Source organism: Mesocricetus auratus, unplaced genomic scaffold, assembly GCF_017639785.1.
Source record: "Mesocricetus auratus isolate SY011 unplaced genomic scaffold, BCM_Maur_2.0 Super-Scaffold_15014, whole genome shotgun sequence".
NCBI lineage: Eukaryota > Metazoa > Chordata > Mammalia > Rodentia > Cricetidae > Mesocricetus > Mesocricetus auratus.
Genome location: NW_024429186.1, coordinates 35,895,931 through 35,921,313, shown reverse-complemented (window position 1 = coordinate 35,921,313; position 25,383 = coordinate 35,895,931). Strand labels below are relative to the sequence as shown.

Below are 25,383 nucleotides of genomic sequence, written 5' to 3'. Positions count from 1 at the left end.
GTGGCCGCCGGGAAACATTTCTCAAGGTCTTTGTGTCATTTGGAAAACCGAGCTATTTTTCCCTGCTTTTCTTCACGGAGCTGTAGCGACAACTCAAGCCTACGAGCTAACCCGGTAAGTGCTTAAGGCTTCCTTATTAGCCAGGTGACCATTCTGGAGGGGCTGAGTCTGCTGGAGCGCTCGGAGGTTCCCAGCGAGGACTTGGCAAGAGAAAGTTGCTCTGTATCCCAGCCCCTGCTGGAGTCCACTCGGGCCGGGAGACCAGTGTAGCTCCAAGGTGGGGGGCTGACCACGAACCGCCCCTCTCGTCTCTCTCCCATTGGCTTCCACCTGCCGGAGGGTCGGCTGCTACAGGCCTCTGGACCCGTCAGTCAGCCCCGCCGGGCCCCGCCCCTCCCCTCCCGGGGTTTATAACGGGAATTCCCATGGCCCAGGCTCCGACATCCAACCTGCTGTGGCCGCGGCCAGGCCGAGCGCAGCAGGCGCCACGCGCAGAGCACACGCTCGCGCTCCAGCTCTCGGACTCCGCCGTTCATGACCGTGACCCCCGGCCGCAGGCTCCGCCAGCCCCTGCTACAGGCTCTCTGGCCGCACTCCGCCGCCGCCGCCGCCGCCAGGGTCGCCCCCGCCCCAAGCGCTTCGAAGCCAGCCCGCGCCCCCTGCCCGCTGCCCGCTAGCGGCTGCCTGGTTCGGCTGGCACCATGCTGCCCGCGCGCGTCCGCCTGCTCATGCCCCACTTGCTGCTCGTGGTGGTGCAGCTGTCCTCGGCCGGCGGCCACCGCACCACCGGCCCCAGGGTAAGTGCGCCTCCCGGCCGGCCGCGCGCCCACCTGCGCGGGGAGAGGGGTCTTTCATCTGCAGGAGGGGGAAGGGAGGTGACAGACCTGTCCCTGACTCCACTGTCTAGTCCCTTGCGGGCCTCTTGGAGAAGTTGCTGAAATAAAATTTCACTCCCCCCCCCTCCGCCTTTTTTAGCAGCACCGACTCCCACGACCTGTCACCGATGGGTTTTCTTCCCCTAACTCCTCCCGAGTATTTTCCTTCAAGAATCCCCCACCCCTCCAGAGGCGCCTCCTAGGTCGGTGGGAGCCCGGCCTTTGCTGGAGGAGAGCTTCCCCATGGTGTCGCTGCACCGGTCCCCCGTGCTGGCGTTCTTGGCTGGCAGAGGGTGTGTGCGTGCGTGCGTGTGTGTGTGTGTGTGTGTGTGTGTGTGTGTGTGTGTGTGTGTATGTGTCTGTGTCTCTGTGTGTGTGTGTCTGTGTGTGGAGGGGGGCGGGAGGGTACTCTGCCTAGAGTTTTAGATTACCCGCGAGTCACACAAGGACCTTGTGTTGTTGTTGTTTTAAAAAGCAATTGCCGCTCGCTCGTAAAGCCCACAGCAGATAATTTTAATGCCCCCTCCTGCCGGCCTGGCCCTGGAGGAGTGGCAGGGTGGGTGGGGAGCTGTGGAGAAGTTCGGGAGGGAGAGCTGCACAGTATTCCAGAATCTCCTCCCCTGGGTTGGATCGGTTGAACCTTGGTCTGATTGGAGTTTCTGAACCACACGAAATGTGCCAATTCTGTGCACAGGACGGATTGTCCAGGGCATTGTAAAACGGGAACCCACAGCATTGTGTTCATTTCTGGTCTAAATTATTGCTCTCCCTGCCCCCTCCTATTGGTCTAATAAAATTTTTCACTGCCTTAAAACTGTATTTGTTAAACCACCTAGTGGTTCCTTTGGCAAAACATAAGGGAGGCAATCTCTGGGCAAGCATCAGAGTAAGTCAGATAGAGCCTGGACCTCCGGGTAGCAGTTTGCCCGCACTCTGCGGGAACCCTCCTGGGAAAGTAGCTTGGACCTCTGAACAAACAGGGTTGGCTTCCCAACCAAAGTGTGCTTTCTTTCCTGGATATCCTGTGGCCCCATTTCCTGGATGGCTATCCCCATTACCACCTGTTCCCATGGCTCTTCTTTATTCCTGGCTTTTGCTATGCGGGGATCATCTTTATAGCTGTCCTGCATGGAAGAAAAACTTTGCAAAACCTGACTGACTTAATGACTGCCCAGATGCCGACTGATTACATCTGAGCCCACCTATCACTGGGAAATCAGATTTGCAGCCACTTAGGAAAGAAAAGTGTTTGTCCCCGTGTTGGGCCGGCCCTTGCTTTTATGACCAGATGTGCAACAGCAGCAGTTAAAGTGCAGCAGATTAGATCCAGGGTGTGTCATAAATCCTCGACAGCATTCCCAAAGCTGGGGCAAGTCAGAGCTCCAGGAGCGACTTTTATGGATGCAGATGAGCATGCCTTTTAAATGAAGCTGATGGCTTGATATGAGGACTTGAAACTCTTAAATTCTGAGGTCAGGCAAGAGAGAGCCACGGCGTTCCCTCCAATAATTAGGAACAGTCAAGACAGAGATGCAGACCAGAGCACCCCGACTGCAATCTGGATGCCCGCCCACACGAGGGTCGAAAGGAGAGAGGCCCTCCAACAAATGGTGGGGGGCTTGTTTGCTGCTGGGCATGTCTAATGTCTCAAGCCATATGGCTTTCCTTCCGTAACTCCTGGAACTGGAGAAAGCACCTTTTAGGAGAAAGTTAGGAGTTTAGGGCAAACAGACTCTAAGTTTCCCGACAACTTCTTTTAGTTTGCTAATTTGACAAAAGTGATGGAACATAAGCAGGACCTGTAAGTAGGTTTGCTTATATCCCAGCTCACCGTCTGTCTGTCTGTCTGTCTGTCTCTCGCTTTCTCTCTCTCTCTCTCTCTCTCTCTCTCTCTCTCTCTCTCTCTCTCTCACACACACACACACACACACACTGAAATTTAGAATGTACTAAGGAGACATGGCTCTTTTTTTAAAAAAAGATTTGTTTGTTCTTTTTAGTTACGTGTGCATGTGTATATCTGTAGGTGAATATGGGCATGTGAGTGTAGGTGCTCTCAGAGGCCAGAGGCATCAGCTTCCTTGGAACTGGAGTTGTGAGATGCACTACTTGAGTTCAGAGAACTGAACTTGGGTCCTCTGAAAGAGCAGCCAGTGCTTGTAACTACTGAGTCATCTCTAGACTGGAAGGAACACTCCTTAGGCATGTGGCTATGTGAGCAACAGCTATTATGAGCAACAGTGAGGGCCATTTGGGCTTGGCGTTTTTATACAATCTCTTAAGTATAAAAGAGGCAGTCTTTTTAGACCCATTTTGGAGGCAGGGAAGTGAAACACGGGGCTTACTACCTTACTTGAATTCCACATGGTGTGTGCATGGCTCTGGGAGGTTTGTATGGACTAGTGTGTGTGCCCAGCTAAAGGGAAGGATGACTCCGTGAGAAAATTCTAAACCCCAACACACCAGGGGAGGTTGCGGAGGAATCTTTCCTAGCTGTATTGATAAAGGGTTATGTTTGGGTTTCAACCCTGTCTCGAGAGACACCAGCTCTCTTCCGTGGCTTCTTGGTGGCCCCAGAAACGTGGATTGAGGGCAGTGGATTCACAGGAAGAGCAGAAACATCTGGCTTGTTGCCGAATTCCCTTTGGGCACCGTGAGGTCTCCTCTCGTAGTCTTTTGAGTGACAGAGGCTTAGGCACTGCCATCTTCCCCAGCTGGCTTTCTAGGAAACTGAGAACATACCCTTTCGCTTTAACTATCTGACTCACTAATTGAGCTCCCTGGAGGCCTAGACCCCAGTCCTTGCCCCCCTTTCTGCTTCCTGCCTTCCTTCATAAAACTCCTGACATTTGTTTGACTCTGGAAACCACCAGCTATCAAGTATCAGATTGGAGGCTGATGTGTGGGAAGCACCTGAGGCTTGGGTCTCTGAGGTCTGAGAGCCACTTGGCTACCTGGGAAGCTGGTCCCGGTTCTTTCAATTATGCAGCAAGCAGTCATTTCTTTCATCTTGCAGAATTTCCTGAAAATGTTTCAGGGGAGAAGGGGGAAAAGGGAGAGGCTGTGGCTGCCTAATGAATTCTGAGTGATGGGCGAATAGTCTTTTTAAATCTTCTGTCCACCCTTGAAGATAGGGTGTGGGATGGAGGCTGAGACCGGAGCCGTCTTGTCCTTCCATGTATCCAGAGCTCAGTACAGGTCAAGGTACCTGGTAGAGGTTGGCTCTGTCCGTGTATGTGGAATGAAAACTAAAGAGAATGCAGATAAGAATGTTTAGTGGTGATCCCTGAGCTCCTCTGGTGCTTGCCTATGACCAGAGGCTGGAAACATTTAAGAAAGGCAAGGTGTTGGTGGCACACGCTTTTAATCCCAGCACGAGGAAGGCAGAGGCAGGCGGATCTTTGTGGTCTACAGAGTGAATTCCAGGACAGCTGGGCTACACAGAGAAACCCTGTCACAAAAAAAACAACCTACCCCCAAAGTGAGAAATAGGAGACTATGGGAACGTCAAGGGATGTGAGTCAGAAACTGAGTTCATAATTGTTTTAAGTATATTCTTTGCTCCCTGTTCCTCTTCATAAGGGTCTCCGAGAAGGCTTCTGTAGTTCTTAACTTTTGAGTCCTTCTACAGAGGACATCTCTTCTTTCTCGGCGCTGTTATCCCTTGGGCACCTCATGCCTGATCCTGTCTTAGAAATGAGGAAACTCCAAGCTCCTTGAGGCAGAACAGGGATCCGGTTCATCTGTGAGCTGGTCAGGCCGGGAAACACTCAGCTTGTGGGCACAGAGACTGGTCAGACTGTGTGGTGGTGTTTCGCTGTCATTTGAAATCACCGACTTACAAACTGGGCTTTTGGTTTCCAAGTTTTTGGTCTTTTCACATGCAGTGATTGTGAGAATGGGACAGAAGAGGCTGAGTGAGCATCGTAGATGGGAAAAGGGCTTTAGCGCTACCCTAAACCTCCATTTCTGTCTCCTACTTGTCAAAAGTAAATCAGCTTCTGGGGTGTCTCTTCCCATTAGGCTATCCTACCGCACTGTCTAGACTAGGGTCCTTCTTCCACTTAGATTTTCTTCCTTTTGTCTAGCCCTCTTTTCCACACAGGAGAATTCACCTGAGATGCTGCACAAGGGTTAAGACAAGAACTTGATTTAAATATTTTGGTAGCGCTGATATTTGATACCTAAAGAAACCAAACTGAAGGGGTTGGGGGAGGGAGCGTGCATCTAAGTGCTAGAGACCATAGTCAGTTTGCTACCCTCTGCTCTTCTGAGGCTGAGGAGTCACATTTGGTGTGGTCCAGCAAGCAGTTCTACTCCCAGGCATGTGTGCCTTAGAGAGACACGGCTGAGCAGGCTGCAGCTCTGTGCCCTGGTGGTGATATCACCACAAGCTTGGAAGGAGCCCAGCTGCCCGTTAGTGGCAGGTGGAGGGGGCAGATGAGCAAACTGGGGTGAATTCATACCATAAAACATTCTACTCAGGACAAACACAGGGACAACAGCAGCAAGTAAAATCGATTGGGAGGCGGCTCTGTGGGTGAAGTGCTTGCCGTGGGAATTTGAGGACTCGAGTTCAAATTCCCAGAGCCCACTTTGAGCCCAGTTTGGTAGTGTGTGTCTGTAATTCTGATGCTCCTGTCAAGACATGGGAGATAGGCACAGGAGACTAGCTAGAAACTCTCGAGCCAGCTGCTGAGGCATCTATAGGGGCAAAACAAAAAAGAGACCCTGCCCCCCACCCCCCAACACAAGGTGGAAGATGACTGACAATTGAGGTTGTTTTCTGACCTCAACATGTGCATCAGCACACACACACACACACCTGCACACACATTGTACATACACACAAAAGACTGAAGTTGATTTCTCTTAGTAATTTGATATTAGATGAAAGAAGCATACCAAAAGAGGCTGTGTGACTTCTTTTGTAAATCTATAAATAACTGAATTAGAAAAACCTTTAAGCTGGGTGGTGGTGGCACACACCTTTAATTCCAGCATTCACGAGGTGGAAGCAGGCAGTTCTCTGTGAGTTTGAGACCAGCCTGGTCTACAGATCGAGTTCCAGGACAGGCTCCCAAGCTACAGAGAAACCCTGTCTTGGAAAACAAACAAACCAAAACCGATCAACCAAACAAACAAGAAAACAACTCCCCAAAAGAAAAACCTTTAAGGAAATACCTGTAGCTACAAAAAAAAAAAAAGAACTAAATAGAAAATCAAAGTAACATAGATGCTGACTTGGAATGAAGTCATGGGTGAAGCGGTGAAAGGGTTAATTTGTTGGGGAAAACATATGATCAATTTCAGTACTTTTAGTGAGGAGAAAGGGTGTGCTCCAAGCTCTTCATTCAGTTATTAAAGTTCTAATAGCTGATTAAAAGGTAAAAGCAAGCCCTGCACGAATCAAAGGATGTCATGAACCAAGGGCTATGATTAATTCAGTTCTTTGCACCCAAGGTCAAATACTAGTTCTCAGGGTGGGGGGCTCCTTCCTTCCCTCCTTCTGTTTCTCCCTCCTCTTCCAGGTGGGCCTCTATCTAACGGATCTCACTGGGAAATGAGTATTATCATTGATTCGGTTATTGGCTGTTTAGACCTGAACAGGCCCAGGTCCCAGCACATACATGGACATCAGCTAGTTCAGCCCAAGATAATTTTATTGTAGCTGAAGACATTTTTAAAAACGAAGTTTATTTTTTTTAGTAATTTATAAATTTATAGAAGATGCCATGTTGCCCCTTTCAGTGTGTAGGCTGGGATGGATCCCAACCACAAGTCTGAGCCCTGAGCTCAACTGACTGGAGACGTCTAGTAGCTGGTGTGGCTCCTGAGCTGCCTGTCTCTGAGCAGTGGAGGCTGGAGGCCTGTTTCTCATTTGCCTGGGGCCTTGGGTCCCACCTCCTCCCTTCTCTCCACTTCGGAGGGGCTGAGTTGGATGTCTAATCCTGCATAGAGCAGGTACAGGGTGGCTTTTCTCTCCAGACCACATAAAGATTTATTGTTCAGGCGGCCAAGTTCTGGCATGGCTGCCAGTGGCAAGGCCTGTCAGTGTGGCAGGCCCCCTCCTTCGGTGTTTGTCACTGAGCTGTTTGGAAGGGGACAAGGGTTGAGTTGCTGATGAGAAATTGATCGGGGCTGCCGCAAAGCCTGCCAAACAGAGTTAGCATTGTGCACAGTATGTGCTCTGCACGGCTTCGAGTCACCAGGGGGATGAGGGAATTGGGTCTCTACGAAGGCTTCCAGTCGTTTCCATGAAGACCCACACACCTCAGGTCATTCTGGAGGAGAGTTGGCTTTTCCTTCGGTCTGACGTCATTCTGAACTCAATTGCTAGATCACAAAATAGTCTTCCCTGTGGCCACTGCCTTAGCTCGTTCAGTCTGGAGCTCCGTGGACTTCCCAGTAATGCTTTGGCTGGCTTCCACCTCCCTTTGGGGGCCCAGTGTGGGGCACCCTTCACTCGGCAGAGGAGGCAGCTCTGCTCTCAGTGGAGCTTTCTCACAGGCAGTATGTCAGGTGACTTGAAACCTGACCAATACCTCATACCACCCCCGCTCCAATCAGCTTGTAGGTAGAAGATAAGATTCTACAAGGTTGATATTTTCTAAGGTACTGGCAGTAAGAAACCCAGGGGTTATTTTGTGCATGTGAAAGTGGGAGCCAGAGGACAACCATGGCTTCATCTTTATTTGCTTTTTAATTTAATTAATTAATTAAAAAATTTTTTTTGGTTTTTCGAGACAGGATTTCTCTGTAGTTTTGGAGGCTGTCCTGGAACTCGCTTTGTAGACCAGGCTGGCCTCGAACTCACAGAGATCCGCCTGCCTCTGCCTCCTGAGTGCTGGGACTAAAGGTGTGCACACCACCGCCCAGCTCATTTTTGTTTTTGAGACAGGGTCCCTCACTAGGTTGGACTTGTCAAGTGGATTTGGCTGGCCGGCCCAGGAGGCCCAGGGGTCTTCTTGGCTCTGTCTCCCTCAGTGCTGGGGTTACAAGTCATCACCATACCAAGCTGTTTTTTTAAAAATGTGGATTCTGTGGATCCAATTCAGGTTCTGGCTTGCAAGGCAAGCTGGTAGGAATCGAACAACCTGCCCAGCCCTAGGAGAATGGTCCCAAGCATCTCTCCTGGACAGAGCCTAGGGTTTGAAGTAACTGCTGTGGCTATTCATAATGTATCTGCTCTTGAATCCCTGGGGCGGCGGAGGGAAATAAAAGTAGGAAGTAAGTGAATGAGGTGCTGGGTGTCAGAAAAGGACAGAGCCACCAACCAGCTCAAAAGCCATGACTGTGGGCTGTTCAGTGGAACAGGGGTTTGACATTAACCACACCTACAGTAGCTATTAAACACTTGAAATGTGGTTAGTGGACCCAAGGGACCAGATGGGACTTTGATTAACATATAATTACACACAATGAACTTCATTTTGACATTTGCAAACATGTATATAATGCATTGTGATCAGAGTTGCACTATCATAGCCTACTCCTGCTAACCCCATTCCTCTTTCACACTCTGTAGTTACCTCCTCCCTCCCCTCCTCTCTCTCCAACCTATGAGTTTAAGTCAGTTATTGGCTCACAGGAGTTGCTTACCCTACCAGTGGCTACACCCTGAGGAAAACCTCTCAGTCACCTCCAGCATTGGTATTTATATCTGTGGGGGGACTGGGCCCAATCTTCTGTGGATAATCACAACCGCTGAGCACTTAAAAGTGCAGTGGCTGCATCATGCCCAGATGGAGATGATCTGTCACTCTCTACCCCATCCTCTGACGCTTACATTATTTCTGCCTCCCTTCCTTCAATGCTCCATGAGCCCTGGAGGGGGTGACATAGATGTTTATTTTTGAGGCAGGGTCTCTTGTAGCCCAGGCTTTTCATGAATGCCCTATGTGTCTGAGGCCAGCGTTGAACTCCTGACCTACCCGTCTTTACCTCAAGTGCTGGAGTTGCAGGCACACAGAACTATGCTTGGTTCTAGAATCCATTTTCTTGCCCCCTTTCAGCTTTGGGAGCTGCTCACAACTCTTGGTTCACAGTTCTTTCCACCTTCAAAGTCAGCAACGATGGTCAAGTTTTTTCCCACTGGGCTGTCTTGATCATCTGCTGCCTCTTGCAGTTTAATGAAGGACCTGGTGATAGTGTCAGGTCTCCTTGGATGGTACAGACTAATTTTAGGGATGTCCAATTAGCAACCTTAATTTCTTGCCACACAACACAGCAGTATGAGCATTAGAACATAGCATCTTGAGTGGGGCTTGTCCTGCCTGCCACGTCCTGCCTGCCACGTTCATTAACGGTTTAGTACAAATGCTGGCCCGCTGGCCCGTGGAAAGCATGTAACAAATGGTTGTTATTGTGGCCTATGTCTGCAGTCCCTTATGGTAAAGTTGCTTTTTTTTTTTTACGGACTCTGCCTTACCCAAGAGCAGGTGCTTAGTGAACATTTATTGACTAATGGAATTTTCAATAAATGTGGATGGTTTCTTTCTTTATAAAGATATATTGGACAATTAAAAAAAAGTAAACTGCAAACCAGAATATATAACTCTCTTTGTGCAAAAAGAAGAAAGTCCATTTGTGTAAGAAGAGTCTGTGGGTTGTGCTGTGCTGGAGGTGGGAAGCGTCTTAGCAACTACTAGACCAGTTTTATGTACAACGAACGTCATTGAATCCTACAAGAAAACAATACAGATTAAAACAGGCATGGGGTGAGACACCAGTGCCACTTCTCTGGACCCTCTGCCAATGTTTGCTCAGAATGTGTCTACCTTCAGCAGTGCTCAAACCTGCAGCCTTTCTCCTACCTGGCCTCCTTCCTCCTGCCTTCCCTAGGCCCTCTGAGCTCATGGCAGGTGCAGCAGCTGCTTCCTGTCCCTCATGTGCCTTGTGGCAAGTGTCAGTCCAGGCTGATCCATGGATAACCTGCAGATTCAGTCTGCATCGTTGTCAGCCATGCTTTTGAAGGCTTGGAACTATTAGGCCTCCTGCTCATTTTGAGCAGGCTTTGAACCCACTCTACTTTAAAGGAGCGTTTTCAATTAGCCTCAGCAGGACGTAACCATAAAAATTATTTATTGCTACTGGTGGGAATATAAATTAGTACGATCACTTTGTAGAATTACAGTTGGAGTTGCACACAGTTTTTGACCTTGTAATTCTGCCCTGTTATATGCCCTAGAGAAATGCCCTTAAATTGTATGAAGACATGTGTTCAAGGATATCCATTTGGTGATAGGCAAACACTGGAAACTAGCTAAATGACTATCAACAAAAGAATAGAAAAAAAGTTATGGTATGACCAAATAATGGACTATTACATAGCACCAAACACAATGACTTAATGACTTATTGATTAAATTGATTAATTTCATTATTGAAAAGGAGCTCAAACAACAGTGCACTGAGCAAGAGTGCATAGACCAAGCTACTATTTATGTGAAGGTTGTTAAAGGTATGCGAAAAGCCATACATTATTTAGGGGTATAAATAGATGTGAAAATGTTTGAGAAAAGCAAGGATAATTTATAATACTAAGGTCATATTTCTGGTTCCCTAGGGTGAGGATGGAGAAGAATATATTAGAGGGACACGGAAGAATTGCAAGGAATTGACAATTCTTTTTGTTTGTAATTGGGTGATAAGTCCATGGGTTTTTAAAGATCCCTTTACATATGTTCAATAATACATAAGAAAGTTCATAAAAGATTATAATGCATTTAGATTGATCACAATAAGTTTGTTTTGATATTAAAAACAATACTTAGAAATATCTTTTTGTCTGTCCATGTATGTGTGTGTGTGTTCGTAAGAGAATGTGTGTGTGGTGGCCTGGCATGGGGTTTTGAAATCTCAAAGCCCACTTGCAGTGACACACTTCCTCCAACAAGGCCATAACTCCTAATCCTTTTAATCCTGCAAATGGTGCCACTCCCTGGTACTAAGTATCCAAATATATGAGCCTATGGGGGCATTCTCACTCAAACCACAATAGTAAAGAATGACCCAGATAAAAATTACTCATCATTTTTCTGAATGCAAATTTAATTGGATGTCTACAGTAACAAAGGCTACTACATTACTGTTTTTCCCTGACTCTTACCATAAGTATAGAAATTATTATTATTAATTATTTATTATTAATTATTATTACTATTGTTATTATTGCAAGACTGGTGAGTGAGCTCAGCGTCTTGCACATGGTGGATGAGCACTTTACCTCTGAGTTATATCCCCAATCCAGTATATTTTAATATTAAAGGGAGTAATATGTTATTCTATAAGAGCTGACAAATATCTGTGTTTGGGTATTTTATAGCAAACCATCACATTCTTTTTTTTTTAACTTATCAACTTTTTATTTTATTATTTTTTATTTTTTAAAATAATTTTTAAAATTTAAATTAGAAACATGAATGCTTCACATGTCAATCCCAGCTCCCTCTCCCATCCCTCCTCCCTAGTCCCTCCACCAGCTCCCCTAGCCCCCCACCCAATCCCTACATCATTCCCCAGGGAGGGTGAGACCCTCCTTGGGGGAATCTTCAAAGTCTGTCATTTCATCCAGGGCAGGACCTAGGTCCTTCCCCATGTGTCCAGGCTGAGAGAGCATCCCTTTATTTGGAATGGGCTCCTAAAGATCATTCATACACAATAATAAACACTGATCTACTATTCAAGGCCCCAGTGATTTCTGTGGCCTCCTCACTGAGACTACATTCATGGAGTCTGGATCAGTCCCCTGTTGGCCTCTCAGGCATCAGTCTGGGATTCAAGAGCGCCTCCTTATCCAGTCAGCTGTCTTTGTGGGTTTCACCATCATGGTCTTGATCCCTTTGCTCATCACTCCTCCATCTCTGTCACTAGGTTCCAGGAGTGCAGTTCAGTGTTTACCTGTGGGAGTCTGTCTCTGCTTCCATCAGTCACTGGATGAAAAACCTTCACATTCTTATGTAACTAGTCTATCATTGTGGGTCTCTGGCATCTACTACTAAGATCAGAGAAATTAGGATGAGTAAGTTTTTAAAGACTTGCACTGCATCAACAACACTCAGTATGTTATTCTTGCATTTAAGTAGTATTTGTTTGTGTACTAAACTCCTTATTGCAACCCTGTAGAACGTCCCTGGCCTGTGTTTCAAAATTTCCTAGTAGCATTTGAAAAGAACGTATGCCATGTCATCTGTAAGTATTCTTGGAAAGTTCATATTTGTAAAACGTGTGAATTGGCAAGTCAGTTGTCCTGGTAATAATACCAGAACTTAGGTAAAGAATTTAGACTCAGGCTTTGTCTTTGGGTTCTTTCCATTTGTTAGAGAAAGCTTTTTTTCTTTTTCTTTTTTTTTTTTTAAAGACAGTCAAGGAAACTTCTAAGTATACATAGAGAAGATAAGGAGTGTGGTGAATTCCTGTGGAATGCCACCCAGCTTTGGTAATGGATAGCTCAGGGTCAGGCTTCTTACTTTCACCATCGTCCTAGTCCCCAGTTCTGATTATTCTGAAGTGAACTTGACATCGAATTTTATCCCCAGTAAGGCAAGGGATACTTGCATACCTTTAAAAGATTAGGATCCATTAATAAAATCTAATCACAGAAGCATATCACAACCAAAGAGTATTAATAGTGCTTTAGTATAATCTAAACAATCAGCATTCAGATCTCGAACATTATCTCAAAACTTTTTTCCCCTGTTTGTTTCATTCAGGATCTGAATTAGGGCCACATGTTGTGCTCAGTGGCTCTGTCCTTTAAATCTTCTTTGCCCTGTGGGTTCTTGCGTGGCTCCTTCCTTCTTTCCTTTGTAACTTGCTTGCTTGAATAGCGGGTAGTTTCACCTTGGGTTTACTGCTTGCATTCCCACTGTGTTTGTACTTGTTTGTCTTATTATTATTATTATTATTTGGGGCCAGAGTCTTGCCATGTAGCCCTGCTGTGAACAATAGGCTACTCTCTGTTGTCTGTGATCCTCCTGCCTCTTTCTCCAACAGTGCTGCGATTCAGGTGAGAGCCTCCCCACACCCAGCTTCCCACTGTGTTTTAACTATGTCCCTTTATCCTTTATGTTACTTGTAAAATGGCAGATGTGTAGGTTTAACACAGGTTGGACCTGTGTTTGGGGCAATGGGTGTACATTTCCACCAGGAGGCAGGTAATGTCTGCCTCACACCAGTGCCACCCACCGTCACGGAGAGACCTGTGTTTAGCGGCTTTTGCAGTTATTGGAACAGGCTCTACAAAATGGGTCTCTGGTTTTGTGTGTTGCTGCTGTCGCTTTGGCATTGTCGTGGAGGTGCAGGGGGGCTTGGTGCTGTTTTCCCCTTCCTAGTGGTCTAGATGGGCAGGCTGGATGTGCCTGCAGAACTGTAAGACGGATGCTCTGCCCCAAGGTTGGCTGTGGAAAAGAAGCTTCCTGATTTCTGGGGGGAGCTTCCTGATTTCTGGAGGGAGCTGAGAGAGAGTGGAGAAGCGAGCTGTTGTGAACTGGGAGGGCTCCAAGGTATGGCTAGAGCAGCTTGTGAGCCTTGGGTTGGTTTGTGGGAATTCATGTTCTAAGATCCCTCTACTGTCTAAGCATTTTTTTGACTTGCTTAGACGGTAGAGGGATCAGCTCACAGTTGAGCTGTCAGAAGGCTCTGAGGTATAGAGGTACGCCAGGTGTGGTGGGCTGAACGGTGACTTCTGCAAGTCCCCTGAAGCCTCATCCCCCAGTTTCTAGATGGAATATACTTAGAAATAGGGTCTTTTAACTTAATTTTGATTTTAAATTTGTGCAGTTTAATATTATACTATATAGAGAAATCTGACATACTAACACACTAATATGAAGAATATTCATGTAACATTAATATCTTTATGCACCAGTGAAAATAAATCTTAAGTATAATAAAATTTTAAAATGACAGAGAAACTTAGTCAAGTTAATTATAATAAAATATGGCTTTTACAAAGCTCCTTAAGGTAAACTGAGCTGTTTACCCAAGCCCTCCACTAACCTGAATGGAGTCCTTCTAAGCAGGGGTTAGTGGCTGGGCATGTAACTCAGCTGATGAGTGCTTGTCCAGCTGCAGTTAGATCCGTAGGAGTGAGGACACATGCCTGCAATCCCAGGACTCAGATAGAGGATCTGAACGTCAAGGCCACCTTGGCTGTATCAAGTTCAAGGCCATCCTGGGATACACAAGAGGAGAAGAAGGAGGTGACACACGTAGAGACACCAGGGCCACAGAAGCCCTGCAAAGGGGCAGCCAATGAGCAGTTGTCGGTAAGCAAAGGAGAGAGGTGTCTGGCAGCCAACCCTGCCAGACCCTTGATCTTGGATTCCCAGCATCCAGCACTGAGGGGAAATAGTTTTCTGTTGTTAAAGTCGCCCTGGCTATGGCCTTTTGTTCTGGCAGCACCAGCTGACCAGCACAGGGCCTTAAGGCTTGTTTACTTCAGTGGTTCCAGAGTGACATTGAATACTGTGGAGCTTGTCTCTCTCTCCTCCCTGCCTTCTGTGGAGCCCGTTTTAGCCCAAGTTCAGAATTTTGCAGGGCTGCTAGTCATGGTGAGAGAATGGAAGAGATGCCCAGGCCACAAGCACAGCGCACATTGGGGTCTCTGTAAAATGTAGAGGTCTGTGGGTGGGGTGGCAGTCAGAGCCAGCAAATGGGCTGTCCTCAAGAGTGACCGGTCTCCTCACCAGTTGAATTCAGGTTGAATGTCTTCCACAGTTAGTCCTGGTGTAGATATTTCAAGAGATAATGGAAACAAAAAGAATGTGCAAAGACTGAAAACTTTCAGACTATAATGGATGGGCCATGTGAAGATCATTCCAGAAGTTCTGAGACAAGGAAATCATGAGCATGTAAGCCCACAGCTGGAGGAGTCTCATGGCTAGTTTTCCTTTTTGGCACTAGGCTAAGGGCCATCTTGAATACTCACAGCTAGCTAGGGCCAGAACTCAGGACAGACACCTCCACCCCCAGACCCCATTGCTCCGTCCTCAACTGTTCCTTTCAAAGATGTCCGGGAACACTTAGAAAGTGGATGGGTTCCAGTCAAGTGGAGGAAATAGCTTGAATTTTTACAGGCTATTGTGTTTCTGGGTTGCCTTTGGCTAGTCCAGCAATCTCCAATGCTGGGGGCGGGGCGGGACATGTGGCTCAAACCTCAGGACACGTGGAATCTTCACCTCCTTTGCCACCTGACTCCACAGGCATTTTCAGTATTCTCGCCTCCCTCTCTGGGGTGAGTTGCCGGTTTCTGCAAACACTGGGGGGTTCATTTAGGGGCAGTGAATAAGTAAAGCTGGATTTGGGTATCAGGCTCACAGAGCTCGCTCACAGCCAGGAGGTGGATGCAGACACACCCCAACTGATCTGGGACGACAACACGTCCCAGGGGCTGTGCTTGGGGGCTGGCACAGGCCTCCTGAGAGGCCCTTTTAAAAGTAACCACCGTCTTCCTTGATTGAAGTTAGGAGTGAAACCCCTTGTTTTCTTGCTGGGGGTCTGGAAGGGTCTGCCTTTCTGGCAATGACTTCAGAAAACCCTCATGTCAGGGACTGACATTATTCACTATTTTCACCCCTCGTCTTCTCCCCGCCTCTGATGACCACAGGCACTTTCTTGGTAGTGTGATGCTGGATGTTCTCAACCGTCCAGGCAGAGGCTTAGACAACTCTCAGACTTACTGTCACAGTCCCGCCCATCTGTGGCTGGTGACAGGTGCGTCTTCTTTCCTTAAGCATCAGTGACACGGAGAAGGAAATGTCCCTCTGATCTCACGGCTGGGCAGCTGGGCATCAGGGTGGCCTGGGCCCCCCTGCTTTTGACTTGGCTGCCTGCTTCTCAGCCTCTCAGAAGACAGTGGGACAGAGTGCATTGGGGTCAAAGTGACCTGAGATTAATTAGGTCACAGCTGTGCTGTTTTTCTGCCGTATGTTTTTGGGTAAACTAACAAAGCTGTAAGCCTTACCATCCTTATCTGTACAGGGAGGATATTACTAACTTCACTGGGTCATTGTGAACTCAAATGAAGTCATGGCTGGGTGCTCAGGAAGTATTAACTATTCATAAAAATGATGGATGAAACAAAAACATGACTGATTTTCATAAAAACTCCATAACGTTTTGTTTCCTTTGTTCCCTGTCCCTTAGAAATATATAATCAGTGGTTCTGTTATCTTTTGCCTAAAACAAACCCGTGTGTGTGTGTGTGTGTGTGTGTGTGTGTGTGTGTGTGATACGTAGAACTCCTTCCCTTTGTCCACCTTAGATGGGTCTAGGATATCTCCTTAGATGGAAGTCAGTGGAAAAAGGATGCCCTTCAGCATGGTCTTCCTCCACAGGCAGTGTGACTGTCTTCCCCCTGGCAAGTATACACCCTGTCCTTTCCAATGTTGCCTTTTATTTTCACGGTCTCTGTCTCCACAGGTTGTTTCCCCAAATTCAGCATCTAAAGGCTGCTGGTGGAGTGGTGGCCACCTTCTTGTTTTTTTTTTTTTTTTTAAGTCTGGGAGACAGGCTGCTGTTCTGAGGTCTTGCCAACTGATGTACCCTCTTGGTAATTTCCAGGCTTGGAAGATCTGGCTGGTGATCACCCAATGCACTCCCAGGAATACTCAGGGAGTTGGATGGAGGAGCAAGGCCTCTCCTCCTCTTTGTTCCCCAGCAAGCCTGTTCTTTCCCGGGGGTTAGGATGCTGCTGGCAGCAGCAGGACCTCCAGACTGCCGTTTGGGTTGCTTGCAGACACAAACTGCTTCTGGAAGCATAATCTCTTATAGGAATATTCCCAGAAAAGGTAACTGTACCAGTTAGACCTATTTTCTTTTCTTTTTTTTTTTTTTTTTTTTTGGTTTTACGAGACAGGGTTTCTCTGTATTGTTTTGGAGGCTGTCAGTCCAGCCTGGCCTCGAACTCACAGAGATCCACCTGCCTCTGCCTCCTGAGTGCTGGGATCAAAGGCGTGCGCCACCACCACCCGGCTAGACCTACTTTCTTTACTTTCTAGAAACTTACTTGGGTGGGCATGACTGCCATTGACGGTGACTAGGTGACTGTTGTAGGCCAGAGAATACCTATTGTCTGTTTCTGTTTTCTACTTACTGCTCCTGTTGCACTCTCTTTTTTCCCTACTCTTTCTCTGTCCCATGTGTTTCTATTGAATATTTTATGATTCACTTTTCTCTGTCTGTGTATGCATGCATGTGTATGGGAGCTCAGGGGTCGATGTCCTGGGTCTTCTTCAATTATTTCCCCACCTTGTGTTTTCCAGAAGCATCTCTCACTGAGTCAGGCTTACTGAATGGCTAGCCTGGCTGGACAGCAGTCTCTGGAGATCCTTCAGTCTCTGTCCCCTCAGTGCTGGATGACAGGGCTACATCACCACACCTCGATTTTTAAGGGGCTTCAAACTTGGGACCTTATGCCTGCCTTGAAAGCATTTTTACCAACTGAACCATCTCTCAAACCCTCTCCCATCCCTTCTCCTTCCCTTCCTTTTTTCCTTGGTCCTGGCAATGCACATGCTTGTAGTTTCTCTTCCCAGAAAGCCTTGTTAAGAAAGCAGAATGCTCTGAGATATTTCAAAGGTCATTTCTCCTTTCTCTGTTGGAAATGCAAGGGGGTATTTTTATCTGATATCACTGTGAGAGCTTGGTAAGGCTCCTGGAGGCAAAAACCAAACCACACTGACCCACCGAAGTGTATATATCCCCATAAGCCTATGTCTCTGGAGTTTGAAGTTCTGGGCCTGTCCACACAGAGCCTCTAGCAAGTGGTCCATTAGTTTAGGTTTTCCTACCTCCCTGGCTGCTGTGGAGGTCTCTGCCCTGTGAGCTGAGATTGTCTTTACTTGCCTGCCCATTTCTCCAGTTTTGAGGCTAGTGCTTCACCCCAAGACCCACTTTCTCTGGAAGAGCTAAGAAGAGTTGCTGGGTTTCAATTCATTCAGACTCTCCCTTGTTGCTAGGATAAATGGAGACCTGTGAGCTCCTTTTTTGGTTACCATGATCACCTTATTGATCCAAATACACACAGAGAGAATGCTTAACAGTGAGCCTCAGAGATGTCTTCTGGTTGCTGCTCAGGGGATGTGCTTTTTGCAAAGGTTGTCAGTGTGGAGGAAGCTAGGGAGGAGGGTGGGAAGTCTGGCTATCTCTGGTGCCAGCAGAAGCTGCCACCTAGCTCCTTTGTTCAGGGGGTCATGGCTGAGGGCAGAGACTATGACACACTTATTTTCTTCACATTGAAGCACAATCTGCGGTTTACTGTTGTCTGAATCAGACTCTGCAAACATCTATTGAGTTGTGTGTGATGACACTAGTTTGGCTTTTATGTTACAAGTGCTTTTTTAAGCCCTTCACAGGTCAAGCCATTTCATTATTACCTTATGAGGAAGGCATCATTATTATCCCCATTTTATAGATGAGAAAAACCGAGGCAGAGAAAGCTTCATTGTTCTGAGGTGTTCACCTTGGGTGTCAGAGGAAAGACTAGAGAGGCTAAGCATGCTTTTCTCCATCTTCCATGACTGAAGAGTCTCTCCTTATGTTATACAAAACAGTGAACCACAGAGAACAATGTGCCCATATCCTTGTGTTCACCGTCACTGATAAGACACAGGACCACAGTCTTAGTGGCTCAGTCCTTCATGGACTCTGTAGTCATGTCAGCCTGTGGCTGGACACCATTAGCAACATCTTGGCCCCTTCTCCAGGAGCTGAAATAACACTTAGGGGTCTTACAATATCTTTCACAGAGTGTGTTTGCAGAAGAGCAGCCTAACTTTGCAGAGTGAGAAAAGCACATGTCTCAAAAGTCCCACAGGTGATTCTTAGGCAAACAACAGTATACAACATACTTCAAGCTAAAATGGCAGAAGGGAATAAAACTTCCCGGGCAAGGTCTGCAACCCATGGCCTGTGCAAATGTGATTTGGAGGAACACAAACAGCTACAAATTTGGCTGGGCCTGGTGGTGCACACCTTTAATACCAGTACTCAGGAGGCAGAGACAGGTGGATCTCTGAGTTAGAGTTCAGCCTGGTCTATATAGACAGCCAAGGCTACACAGAGAAACCCTGTCTTGAACATGAAACAAACAATTTGATTTGTTCTTGCCAGTAGCTACTTACACATACCCAGACAAACTCCTGGGAGAAGAGCTCTGCTGACGGTAGGTGGACTTTTCTTTCTCATTCACCAGCTCCCAAATAACCAACAGGGAGACTCAATATTAATTATAAATGCTTGGCCAATAGCCCAGGCTTGTTACTAGCTAACTCTTACATTTTAAATCAATCTTCTTTCAGCTGCTTACTCTGTGCAGTGAGATTTAAAGTGGGAATTTCCTTTCAGCCTTGTCCCATACTCAGCATGTGTGACGACCACAATCCCAAATGGGGAAATCACAAAGATCGGAATGCTTAAAGTCTAAAGTCTAGAAAATCGGCATCTTGAAAACAGTTTGAAATCCTGAATGCTAAAGTCTCAAAGTGTCCTGTCTTGATAAACCACAGCTCCTGTTGGGGAATAAAAAAAAAAAAAAAAGGGACTGCACAACAGAGGAGTGAGTCAGATTCCAGCGGAAGGAAATCAGTGGGTTGGCCACGGCACGCAAGCTACCCTGTTGCATCGAGTTAGGTGGAATGAATATAAAGCCACTCATGTCGATGCTGGGTGTGTCCAGGTAGGATTCACAGAGGAGATTGGTGTGTGAATCTGAGTCGGAACCCAGATGATGAACTGGTCTCTTTCTGAGAGCTGGGGCAGCTCTCTTGTGCATCATGGGTATCAGCAAGGTCCAGCCTTTGCACTGTGTGCAGATCTGGAGCCAATGACCTTGGGGCCCCAGGCTTGTTTCATTCCAGTGTCTTCCTCAATGAAAGATGTCCTGTTTGTATTATGTGTATTTGCGAAAGAAAATAATTCTTCAAGGTCTTGGATTTTTTTTTTTTGGTGATTGTGTTTGAGGTAGTGACCCATTGTGATTTTTGATTGCTCTCGTATGAAGACATATTATCTACATGGTATTTTATGAAGTTGGGTGCATGTGCCAGCCTAGGCTACATAATGAGAACTTGTCTCGAAAAAAAGAATTTTCAAATGGCTTTACTCTGAGTTACATTTTTGAAATTTTGGTCTTTCAGGATTTTATGTTCTAGGGAGTTTAGACTTTAGGGAGTTTGGTCTTTGAAGGTGTCCACGTGGCTTTTGTGATATGTCTGCCACTATTGCAAAATACTTGAGCTAATTAATTTTCAAAGAGAAAGGTTTAGTTCATGGTTGTAGAGGTTCCAGTCTTGACTGAGCAGATGGGTTGATTTGGGACTCAGAAGGGAGTGTTGGATGGCATTGGGGAAGCATGTGGAATAGCAGACAGCTTACCTCATGGAAGAAAAAGAGGAAAAGAAAAGAGAAAAGGGCTGGGGTTCTTCAATCTCCTTCAAGGCCACTCTTCCAAAGACCTGTAGACTTCCCACCCAGTAGGTCTGACTTCCTGAAAGCATGTTGGAGACCAAACCTTTAACACATGGACCTAAATAGGATGCCTCACCCCAAAATATAGCATGCCCAGACCTGAAGACAAGTTACAGTGTGGGTCAGCAACAACCCAAGAGGCAGCTGGATGGGTTTGATTGCTCAGGTTCATTGCTCCTCGGAAAGTCTTTGCTTCAGGACCTGAGAGCTTTGGACTCAAAGTACAGCTATAATTAGGAAGAGTGTTGGGATTCATTCTCTCATTCCTTCAGTTTTTGTTGTTGCTGTGGAGGGCTAAATTTCTTCAGGTTATGCTGTAGTATTTTGGGGGATGTAAACATCTGAGGTTTACATCCTAACCCTAACCCTGACCCTAATTTATTGAGGGCACAGATTTTCATTATAGTCTGTCACTGTTGGCACAGTCACTTCCACAAAATTGTATGAGTTGTCCTATAATGGCTGTGGTAGGCAAGGGGGAAGTGGTGTTTGCTCTCCTCCAGGAAAACCACTGATTAAAAGACAAAGCATTCTGATTCCATTTAGGGTGGGGTGTTGCAGAAGCAACTTGACAAATGTCTGAGAAAGGACATCTTTTGCCAGACACAAGAGTTGTGTAAGTGGGTGTTGCAAAAGGCTTTGTTCTGTGTCTTTGTTTTCAAACACATAACAAGTTATTCAGCGATGCACATGGCATCCTGCTGGGTAACTGGGACTTGTCAGCTGCCAGAGTTGCATTGCGCATTAGGAGAGGGAAACTGAAGGCCTTCTGTGGTGGCTTTTGCCTTGTCACCATCCGAGGGGCCTATTGTAGGAAGCATCTGTTGATTTGGCCCACTGAGTGTCTCTTTTCTCTTTCCTTCAGGGAACACCCTTCTTCCCTCAGCTTTAGTCCCCATAACTTCAATGGACATACTCCCAGTTCCAGTGAGCACATGATCCAGTCCAGGTAATTAGTGTCTAGGTCAAGAATGGTCATGTGACACAATGTGAGGAAGTAGATTTAATCCTAGGACTTTTCATTGAAACCTTTGGGAAAAAGAAGCCTTGGGGGCTGTTATACTCTGAAAACAGAGGTCTGAATGGTTGGTGGTCATTTTGTCACCAGGAAGCAATACTCCTCCTTGACATAAAGCTAACCCAGCAAAACAAAGCTGAAAGAGAGAAGAGAGGTTTTCTAATTACATATTGTGAGCACCTGGCCTCAGCTATGCCCAAAACTTCTTTGAATTTCCCATTTGTACAGAGCAGTGACTTCCTGTGGTAAGTTAAATATGGCCATGATTCCTTCAGGGCGCCTTTTGTCAAGAGGTGACATCTATTTCTTCATCTCTGGGTTCTAGCCACTGGACCACCAGGGAGAGGATTATTTCTCCATCTCTGAATTGTAGCTGTCTTCCTGATGTGTGATTACACTCTTAGTCAGTGGTCAGAGTAACAGTTATGGAGACCAGGTCTCAAAGTCCTTCCTGCTTCTGCCTTCACCCTCTTTGTTCTCTTCTCTGAGACTACCAATCAAGAAAGGCAATGCAGCCTGCTGTAGCAGGGAGGGCCCTGTGGAGGAGAGTCGCAGTCCCCAGACAACTGTTAGCATCAGCTGCCATACGTGATGGAGAAGCCATCTTTGACTTCTGGCCTCACCGACCCTCTGGCTTAATGCAGTTGCATTGGTGAACCCAGACAGACCAGTGCATGTACTATCTACTGATGGAGCAGTGCATGGACCACCCAGTCAACTCTGGGAGTCAGAGTTACTATTTTAAGCCAATAATCTTGAGGTGGTTCATTGCATATTAATGAGTAACTGATGCACTTTATTTATTTTTTTTTTGGTGTAAGTTACTTTGGTTTTTCTATTTGGTCATTTGCAACAGTATTCTGACTGTAGTAAATTGAACCCCAAAATATGCTTTTGTAAACTTAATTTGGCCTCTAAATGAAACCAGTTGCTATGTTGTGCGTGCGTGCGTGCGTGCGTGCGTGCGTGTGTGTGTGTGTGTGTGTGTGTGTGTGTGTGTGTTGGTACACATGTGGATGCCAGAGGACAACTTGGCAGGAGTTAGTTCTCTCCTACCACATGTGTCCTAGGAATTGAGCTCAAGTTGTTAGGCTTGGTACCTTTACCAGCTGAGCTATCTTGTTGGTCCCATCTCCTTTCTAATGCTACAAAGAATCATGTCTTGGTTATCTCTCAGATTTGCAAAGGGCCGCCTGTGATGAGGAGAACTTTTGCTGGTAGCAAATCCTTTCAAATAGGCACATATTGTTATGGCGACCAAAATAGTGACAAAATATAACCAAGTTCTAATACAGGTGATAATGCTGTGTGTGAAGGAAACAGCGTGGTGTTTGTCAGAGGTGATGCTACAGGAGACACAGTCCGGCACTCTGAGGGGCTCCCTTATCCTTTACAAACAACACCAAGGAAAGAGTGGCTCATGCTGTTCTGAGGGCAGAGTCAAAGCAGCCCCACCTGGTGTGGATTGTTGATAGAGTAGTGTTTTTATGAGTGCGTGGAGAGGAATTTTCAAGCAGAAGTTACAGCATGTGTGGTGGCACGGAAGAATAGAAGAACAACGCAGTGTGTTCTAGACTTACAAAGTTCAGTGTACTGAGCTGGAGGGTGACTGAGACGATGGAAGGATGGAAGCAGGGAAGGAAACTGGAACAGACCAGTCTTCCGTGACAGCGCAGCCGCCTATCAGGTAATCTAGACTTGATCATGTAGGTAGTGGGCATCACTGAAGGACACGAGGCAGAGAGGATATGGGTATGAGAAAGATCTGGTTGTAAGGGCTTTTGAGGGTCACAAGGTTAGAGGCTTGGGGATGAGTCATAGATTTACTACAGAAGTTCCTAGAGGTGATGAAGATATAAGTTCAGGAAGCTGAAGTAGTAACCGTCGGAGAAAAGGAAAGACCAACAGTAACAATATTCTCTTAACAGGTGGTGGCCAGTTGGGCATGGAAGGGTAATGGTGAAAGACAGGAAAGATGTATGCCTGCTCTCCTTACCACTTAGGTGTCTTCAAAAATCGATGAGGTCGTAAATCATAGTGAAGATGAGAAGCACACTTGATGAGGGCTGTTTTGGATATACTGAATTTGAGGCACCTTAAGAAATTAATACAATAGCATACGTTCTAACTGAGATGTACACCACAAATCCATGAATGGGATTTAAGTCATACGTGTGGATAAAGTTGGTCAGAGACAACGTGTGAAGAACATCATCCAGCAGTCAGAGTTTGAAGCATGCTGCCATTGAGAATAAGAATCTTGGAAGATCAAGGCAAGCTCCATTGGGTGGTGTCACACCACTACACACCTCCTCCTGTTTTCCAGTCACAGTGCAGTGTTGACTCTCTTGTCTAAAGAGGTCTTATATCTATTTCCCATGACCAGGGTCATCGCTCCAGTGGGGGTGATGCTGTGAGTCTTGAGGCTTAGGCAATATGAGAAGATACAACTTCTCCTGGTTCTGGGATATCTGTTTTTGGAGCATTGAGTAGAGGCAAAATCTGGGCCTTCCATGATTTGAAGAACTCAGGTCAAAGTGAGAAGCTCTGTGTAGATGTTCTGGCCAACAGTCCTGCCAGAGGTCCTAACGATAGCCAGTATCAGCAGCTACTCGATAGCAGATAGCACCGGCAGAGAACTCTGTCCCCAGCTGTGAACTCACCCACAGCCTGGGAGCATCGTGGAACAGGGCTAAGTCATCTCTTCTGCGTGTCTTTTAACTTCCTGGTCCACAGACTCTGTGAGTGTCATAAAACTTGCTTTAAACAACCATGTCTTGAGGCAGTTTGTTATAGAACTAGATAAGAGGGACCAAGGAAGAAACATCAAAAGAGGTGGGAGGATAATAGAGAGGGAGGGAAGCCTCAGGAATGCCGGGACAGCTAAGATCTAAGAGGCATCTGCCAGATCCAGTATCTGCATTCCATCAGTGGCCTCACTGGGTATTGTGGCACTTTGCTGGGTATTGTGAGGTCCGAAGTCAGATTGCCATGAAGGAGAAAGGAGGAAACTGACTACAGTGTACTTTTTCCAAGTGTGTCCATGAAACCTGAGACAGATGGTATGATGGTATGAAACCTGAGACAGATGGTATGATGATGAAGGTTAAGAATTTCCTTTAAAGGATGACAGGGAGAGATGATAGGCAAATGAGATGGGAGACACAGAAAGGAAGGCTACTTATTGGAGGAATATCCTGAAGGGTAGGAGAGCTTACTCGCAACTAATCACATTGATGCAGAAATGGCCTTGAGCAACTGTGGTGAAGAGGGAAGGCGAACTCCTGGGTGGTGGAGGCAATCATTTCTGAGGTTGCTTTTATGTCTGCCTGGCTCCCGCAAGCAGCAAGCAAACTCTTCTTAGCCTGTGGGAACTGTCATCAGGAAGAAGGGCTGCTGCATACAATAGTAGGTCATTTATTTATGTGTGCGTGTGAGCACGCACAGGTGTGTGCATGCCACAGTGCATGTGGAGGTCCCAGGACAGCCTGTGGTAGTTGGTTATCTCCCTGCACCATGTAGATCCTGGGAACTGAACTCAGGTCATCAGGCTTGGCAGTAAATACCTTTTACCCCCAATCATCTCACTAGCCCAATTAATGGCAGTCATTGAAGACTTATATTAGTGCTTTGATAACCGTAGTTAATTAGCTTTCACTATTGATAAAGTCTACTATAATTGTGTTTGGCTATATACTGATAAATTCTTTCCATGACATTCTTGCAGATCATCTGCAGTCTTGCTTGGCTACAGAGTGAGTGCTGTCTCTGTTAAATGTTTCTGAGTCTCCTCTTATTTGTCTTTGGCCTTTCTTTGGACCTGTGCAGAACAGTAGAATTCTACATTCCATTTTATCTTATAACTAATGTATGGAATGGAAATTAGAAGAGGATTAAGGATAAGTTTTAGCTAGACTAGGTGTCTTAGATCCACGGAGCTGCTATGACAAAATACCGCAGCCTAGTAGTTTATCAACAACAGAAGTTTGTCCACACAGTTCTGGAGGCTGGGAAGTC

General features: G+C 46.4%; 1 protein-coding gene across 3 annotated transcripts in view; it reads left to right on the top strand.

Annotated features, from left to right (window-relative positions):
• The first annotated feature begins 424 nt into the window (after positions 1-424).
• The window catches only part of Smoc1 (SPARC related modular calcium binding 1), a 160,249-nt gene continuing 135,290 nt past the window's right edge, over positions 425-25,383 (top strand). For 2 of the 3 annotated variants that reach the window (XM_013115429.3, XM_005072718.4), the window contains exon 1: positions 425-797. In XM_013115429.3, coding sequence (XP_012970883.1) covers positions 702-797 — 96 coding nt within the window. In that variant the 5' untranslated portion in view covers positions 425-701. The remainder of the gene's footprint in view (positions 798-25,383) is intronic. The other variant, XM_013115428.3, reaches the window with a different exon arrangement.